General features: G+C 34.4%; 1 protein-coding gene across 1 annotated transcript; it reads right to left on the bottom strand.

Moving 5' to 3' along the window:
• Nucleotides 1-6,014: 6,014 nt before the first annotated feature.
• Nucleotides 6,015-6,909, bottom strand: Archease (protein archease). The gene is made up of 3 exons (XM_023165232.2): nt 6,665-6,909; nt 6,587-6,611; nt 6,015-6,534 (listed from the first exon to the last, which is right to left on the bottom strand). Exons 1-3 carry the CDS (start codon nt 6,717-6,719, stop codon nt 6,138-6,140), a joined length of 477 nt encoding a protein of 158 aa, XP_023021000.2. The 5' UTR covers nt 6,720-6,909; the 3' UTR covers nt 6,015-6,137.
• Nucleotides 6,910-7,708: the final 799 nt, after the last annotated feature.

Raw genomic sequence — 7,708 nt, 5'->3', positions numbered from 1 at the left:
TGCATTAAGTAATGAATAGCTTCGAGAATCGTCTTCACGCGTCTGCCCGCGTTTGGGTTGCATTCTCGGCGATGGCGCTTCATTGCTCTGACCGCCCCTCTACCCCGCGTATCGTCCCCTATCGTCTTACAGTAGACGCGATGCGTAATTGCTTACTGCGTTGTTTCCAAATTACTTAGTGTAAAAGACAAAGTTTGTCTTTATCAAATTCATCAAACGACAATTGTATCAATTTCTATAAGAATTTGACAGATATTCTGAAATGTGCATCGTAAAAAAAGTATAGTATAGATAGATTCAATTTGTGATCATAATATTATGTAATTCAGATTTCTAGCGGAAAATATGTGATTTGTGTCATATGAATTAGATCCAAGAACATTTTTTTATTTCCGGTATGCTTTTTATGGTGTGCAATATTGAGAATTCAAAAGTATATCAAGATGTTGGTTTTATTATATGTAATGACAGAAGAAAAATTTTGATATAGCTCTGACACATTTTTGCATGCGAAGGTCAGAGTGGAACTGATTGCAGATCGGAATTCTTGAAGGGAGTCGCACCCGGAGCTTTTTTAGCGTCCGGGAAATCTGAAAATCCATCGACGCTGGAAATGGTGATTGCTGCAACGCTTATCGGGGCTTTCAGATGGATGGATGCGTTCCGTTACGGTTATTGAATGAAAATTGTCGCAGATTTCGTGAAGAAGATAGAGGAAGGATGTCTTTCAGGACAAGGAAACGCGGTCAATCGCTGACGGAAAATGTTGACTCGATGATAGAAACCCTAACTGTTCCCTATCGAATAATCTCATCGATGGAAATGGGAGCCAGATACGTGGATTGCAATTTATATAATACGGATAGATATTGATACTTTCTTTGTTCGCTATTCTTTGAAAATTGTCGCAAGTTTTGTCAAAATGATGGACTGAAAAATTAAATTATGGTAATGAAATGTTTGTTTGAAGGTGGTTGACAATGTTTCATGGTGAATTTTATTAGTTCGGACTTCCATTGTCTAATATGATGTGAAATGATTTGAAATCCCTGAAAGAACCAATAAAATTGTAAATTAAAATGAATAGCTGAAAATAACAATTATATTCAGCAAAAAAAACCTGAAATGAAATGACAATAAAATACAAGCAACAATTGAAAATTGAACAATTGAATAGAAATTAAAATTGAAAGATTTCAAGCCAAGTTACTTCACGACGTTTCGATTGTTAGTATCCACAATCGTCTTCGGGTGATGACTGATAACACTCGGAGAGGATTGTGGATAGTTTATAACAACGGAAATGTCGTAAAGTAATTTGGCTTAAAATCTTTTTATTTTTATTTCTTTTTAATTCTTCAAATTTCAATTGATGCCAACTTTGTTGGGTCCCAATTTTGGTTTTTGGGCTTGTTGGTCCCTTTCTAGTGGACTGTATACCATTAAATAATGCGACGTAGGTACTCCAGTAACACACAGTATACAGATGTTTCCCACTTAGTGTCTCTCCTCTTCACCAAAACGTCTAAGAATGGCAATTCGTTGTGGATTTCCTTCTCCATTGTGAAATTGATGTATACCGAAAACCCACTCATACGGGACAGTATCTGAACCACGAATCCAACCACCATCAATCGACTAAAAGAGGAATCACCAAGACTCTATTAGACCGTGCTTTTGGGTTCTGTAATACGAAGGAAGGTCTCGAGAAGGAACTAGACATCATCAAAAATGATCTTCAACGGAATGGCTACTCCAAAGCGATGGTAGAAAAGACTTTGGCTAGAAGACAGCAGGAGCCTCGCAAGGAAGAGAAGCCGTCACAACCAGTGCTTGCACTTCCCTACATCAGAGGATTATCGGAGAGGATAAGAAGAATTGGTTTTAAGTACAACATCAGAACCTGCTTCAGATCCGGTAACACTATCCGTAGCAGCCTCACGAAAACCAGGCCACCAAACGCGGACTGCGATTCCAAAAATTGCATTTACCGGATACCCTGTGAGTGCGGAAAATCCTATATTGGTGAAACTAAGAGGCCATTGAATGTTCGCATTGCCGAGCACAAGAAACACACACAGCGAGGGGAAACCAGCAAATCAGGAATAGCAGACCATGTTTGGACCCATCAACACAACATGGAGAGGTCCCAAGCTGAGATCTTGCACAGAGAGGAACATTGGTTTAGGAGAAAATTCAAGGAAGCCGCATATATGTTGTCCAACAGCGTATTCAGCCAAGCCAGCGTCGAAATACGCAACATATGGAAACCCATCATCAAGCGAAAAATGGCCATCTCCTGCCAAACGGTCATCTCCCACGGATCCAGTGAAGCGGAAAATGGAAAGCGGGGATAAGTGAAAGTACTCGAACGACCTATAAATAGTCATCTCTCGGAGGAATCAGTCCAGTCATCACCCGAAGACGATTGTAGATACTAACAATCGAAACGTCGTGAACTAACGTGACTTGAATCTCTCCACTTTTTTTTAATTAATTTTTATTTTTTTTCTTTTGTAATTTCTTTATTTTCATTTATTCAATTGTTCTATTTTTACTTGTATTTTATTTCACTATTATTTCATTTCAGGTTTATTTTGGTTAATATAATTGTTATTTTCAGCTACTCATTTTCAATTCTTCTTTTTTAGTTGTTTCAGGGATTTCAAATCATTTTATATAGTAGACAATGAAAGTCCGAAGTAGTGAATTTCATCGAAAAAATTACTTACTAACTTTCGGTATTTTCTCGAAAACTCTCAGACCGAATACAGTACAGGGGATTACTGGATTTATATTAATGGCCTTCATATCTCAAATAGCTTGAGGCCTTTGTCTAATTGAATCAGACCCTGCTTCCATGGACGTTTATTATTATTCATAAAATCCAGAGACCGAAGGTCAAGCATTTTCTTAAAATAAATTTTTTTCAAGTATGGGACTATCCGAATTTTGATCGATTCAGCTTAGTATACAAGGAAGAATTGTCTGAAATATATGTTCATTTTAATGTGTTAAACACGTTTAGAGCATTTGAGCTATGTAAACGCTTTTTAGCTCAACTGTTTTTATGCATCGATTCAAAATCAACTTGTCTTCGTTATCCCTGAGTTTTTCAGAGTCATCTTGCGGTAGTGATCTCGAATAGTGAAGTTGTTCCGCAGTTGATTTCATATGTTGATTTTTGTGCAGTTGGAACCCTGGTCAGGAGCGGGAAACTCTCCAAAGTCTCCATAGCTGACAGTTTGTGTTGTTTCACTCAAATCTATTCTCAGCTCATTTTCTATTTCAAAATTGTTTACAATATTTATAATAGTTGTACAAACGAATATGTTTTTTCGAATTTTAATTCGAAAATTGGATTAAGATTGGAAAAATGTGAATTGTGAAATGAAATATAGGTACTCATCTGTGCCCTAATCATACGAGCCAGAATTTCAACATTTGGTTACTATTCTGTGGGAGACACTCGTATTTTGGTTAATTCGGTGGCGACAAATCATGAAGTAAGTGACATCTATGTTTCATAATGTAATGTGATAAATTTATAAAGGTTTCATCTTTGTATAAAAACATATTCCTTGATTTATAAAAACAAATTAAAAAGCTGAATGGGCAATTTATTGAAAATATTGTGCTGTAAAATCCTAATGGATCTGATCTGTCCCCAGTACCAAATACTGTATGTCCAAGATAAGGAGGGACAGTCTGGAAAAATAGAAAACTGATTTTTACGAAGTCGGTTGAATTAGGAAAGAGTTGCCCATTTTCGAATTTACTTGAAAGAAGTCTTGAAATTGAAAAAAATTGGTTAGTTTCAGTTTCTGCATAGTTTAAAACTTTTATCTTTATACTATGGTTTCGAGAAGCTATTCAAAATAAACAAAATTCGCCAATTTACTTTACCATATACATTCTGTAACCAATTTCATTATTTGACTGCATTTCATTGGTATTTTTATTCTAGATATAATATGTGTTCATTGTGAAGTTTGTTATTTCTGTTATTTTATTATAATTTGTAGTTAGTTACAGTCCCTAATTATAAGCATTCATCGTTTTTTGGGAAAATAAACCGAATTGAAAAAAATTTCGTTTTAATTTTTTTCTGACGTTATTTGGGGACATATTGAACATTTCCACTTTTCAAATTGTACTAGATGACGTTCACAGATTTTCAATTCGACGTTTCGTCTCCGAGAAACCGAAAAAATCACCAGTTATAAGTTATAAGGTAGCCTTTTTGGTGACAACTCGACTGATGAAGTCATAAACATAATCCCTAAATTTAAATCGTCACATAAACATGCTCTAAAATAGGCAACTTTTTTCTAATTTAAGCGACTTTGAATCTCTTGCCAATTTTCCTATGTTGGTCCTCCTTATGTCTGACACACTGAAAATGAAAACATGAAGATGAATTCTATTTTGGATCCCTGACTTTTTGAATTCTTTTAATCAAGATGTATGAAACATTCCTCGTGTGATCATTTGGACCTCTTTCCCATGTAAAATATTTTGTAAACAATTTTAGACCTACAGCACTCTTGATTAGGTAATAAAGAAAACTAATAAATTTCCGCATTCCATTCACACCTCAATTGACTGCTTGTCAATGTCAAGTTGGCTGCACTTCAATTTTCAATCTTGTTTACGTTTGGTAAATAGAATGGCGACAGATTTCGACTCTTGCACCATCTATCAACATGTGTACAAAGTTGAATCAATCTAATTTCTAGCGTAGAGTTTTTTTTTCAAAACAAAAGCGAATCGGTAAAACACCAGGGTTTCTATGTATCTTTAATAAAATAATCCTACTTCATGAACTCTAATTTGATCATAGTTATTGAAAACAAAAATCGAGTGTTTTTTTCACTTGGACAGGCATTTACGACGCCATCTCGTGGTACATATTTTTCTGTTGTCCCTTTATATTTCAAATTCAAATTGCAACCGAAGTACTTTACCTTTATATACCTATATAGACTATCACATACAAAGCTTTGACCAACAATATTTGTCTTGTGCTTTCAGAACTAGATTAAATATTTTTCGAAACATGAAATATTGTTACTTTTGATGTTATTTGTGATATTAAATGAAATGGAAAATATTTGTCATAATACTGTTTTGAGATTATTATTTTTCAACAGTCTATTTCTAGAATTAGGTACAGAATTAGGCCCCTACTTTTACATTTTGATGGAAGTTGAAATGTATGTAAGTATTCCTTACGCGGAAATATAAACTAAGTCAAACGTTTTGTGCAAGAAATACGAATGACCTATTCATTCCATGAAGGGCTCTTAGATTATAATCATTTTCTAATTGAATTGAAAACAGTAAATCAGTTGACATCAAATGATTTTCAGTTGAACAAATCAAGTTGGATGTACATAAAACATGTTTTTGATCTACATGTGAACATTAGGTTTAGGCATTACTCTTGATTCCATTTCATTTATATACATTTTTGCTTGCAAGTTTAATTTGAATAGTGTTATTTTGTTACAATTTCTTTTGTAGGGTGACTTTAACATGTAATTATGTATAGGTATTTACGACTCCAGTATTGATGAAGAAATTACTAATTCCTTTTTCCAAAGTAATATGTATAAATTACCATGGTATCTGATATTTCAGACCAACAGGTAGGTTAGGTTACGGGTGGTTACTATGCTTATATGTTTTGAGTCAAGTGTGGTCCATAAGCATTTACTGTTAACACTTCACTTACATCCTTGATTTATGTACTCACCTTGTTTAGTTTGTTAATTAATCAATGCCTTAGGATTAAGACAAACTGTTGGGACTTATGAAGGCCAACAATACATTTTCATTAAATATAGCATGAGCTACTGTATTGTTTTTGTATATTTGTGTTCAGATATCAAAACCCTAATTACTTTCATTACAATCACTTGAATCTTTGAAACCTTTAATGTGATAATTGAAGGATAGACCCATTCCGTAAAAAATCTGGAATATTTTTCCTAATGAAAACCACTAAAAACTGCTACTAAAAATGTTTAATAATAAATATTAAATATAAGTCACTATCAAAAATGAATCTTGTTTACATTGTGCAGGAATAACATGTTAGCTGAAAATTACTTCCAGTTTAATTTTAAAATATTTCATATATCAATAATAACAAATACTTCATATCTATTTTTCTCAGGTTCGTTTACTATTTGCATAGCTGAATATGTTATCGCTTTAACTTCAGTTCCTTGAGGATGTTTCCCTATTGTGAATTCTTCCCCATAACATTTACATTTAATCTTTAATTCCTCACCCTCTGTAGTGAACTCTGTAATACACACCTTGCTACATATGAGAAAAGGTTCACAGCTAAATAAGAATAATAATTCGTCAAGGAAGTGGAAGAGCAGACTCTCTAGATCATGACCCGTTGCTTCTATTTCGGCTGATTGTTTAATTTCTACTGAGGGTAATTCTGTCATATAGCCAAACATTGCAATTCCGCATTGTTCGAAGGCTTCTTTCAAACTGTCTCCCCAGGCGTGTAGTCTGAAAAATTATATTCTTAGAAATATAATTATTTTCTTGAGATTCAACTTACTGTACATCAGCAGTGTGGTCCAAGTCTGAAACAAAGAAACATCATTTTGGTACTGGAATTGATAAATTATTCTCTTACATTCATATTTACACGTCGGTAATGTGAGTTCTTCTTCCGTGAATGTTTCTTCCATGTTTTTCAAAGTTTAATGTCTCATTTAATATGGAATGAGAGAGGGTATTCTTTTTTCTCGGTGACTCAATTTCATTGAAACCACTGAATAATTAAAATTCAGACTTTTTTGAGGTTAAGATTTTTTAGTTACCATACCACAATCATACTACCGAAGTGTCGCGAGCATTGAGAGCGAGAACAATAAAATCACAGAACACTAAAATTTCTCTTTCTCTTTAATGGCCGTTGCTTCCCATTCTGGCGCATTTGACCAGGCTCTCCTGTCTCGGTTGGAGAGGAAGTCCAATGAAATTTTTGTAATCTGTGAATAACATCGCAATTTTTTTTCAAGGGCAAAACACAAGGACTACAGGAAAATCCTAATCCTAAAGGCTCCACATTCCTCTGAAGTGGAGCCATTTCTGAAATGCCCATTTCTATTGATTTGAAAATAAACTGTACTGAACTGAATAAAACTGAACTAAACTGAATAAAGTTGTAGTAAATTTTTCTTATCGGTTGGTAATTCATGACCAAGAAGAATCTCGGTAACATTAGAATATGATGCCCAAGAAATCCTCCGAATGCACTCTTTGATAGAAATCTGACCCAGCTCAACGAGGTGGTGAGGGTGTACTCGAAGAAATAAGGCGGTAATATTTGAGGGTGGAACAGAGGCAAGACGCACATCCTTTATGCCTTATAGCGTGAAGCCAGTGCCAGGCGATTGCATATTTCATGTTCTATTGATGAAACGAGTTATATCGGTCCGACTGATTCGAACTGACACTCACTGGTTCTGACAACAATGATCAACCGATAAGAAGAATTTAGTACAATTATATTCAGTTTAGTACAGTTTATTTTTAAATTTGGTACAAATAGGCATTTTAGACACGGCAGCATTTCAGAACAATTTCATAGCGATTTTATTCACAGATAACAGAAAAATTTCAAAGTTCTGTGATTTTTATTTCTGGCTTTACTTCAATAACAAATTGTTACTTT

Source organism: Leptinotarsa decemlineata, unplaced genomic scaffold (assembly GCF_025532065.1).
Source record: "Leptinotarsa decemlineata unplaced genomic scaffold, Ldec_3_MD MMD2_tig00000008_RagTag_RagTag, whole genome shotgun sequence".
Taxonomy (NCBI): domain Eukaryota; kingdom Metazoa; phylum Arthropoda; class Insecta; order Coleoptera; family Chrysomelidae; genus Leptinotarsa; species Leptinotarsa decemlineata.
This window is presented reverse-complemented; position numbering and strand designations above follow the sequence as displayed.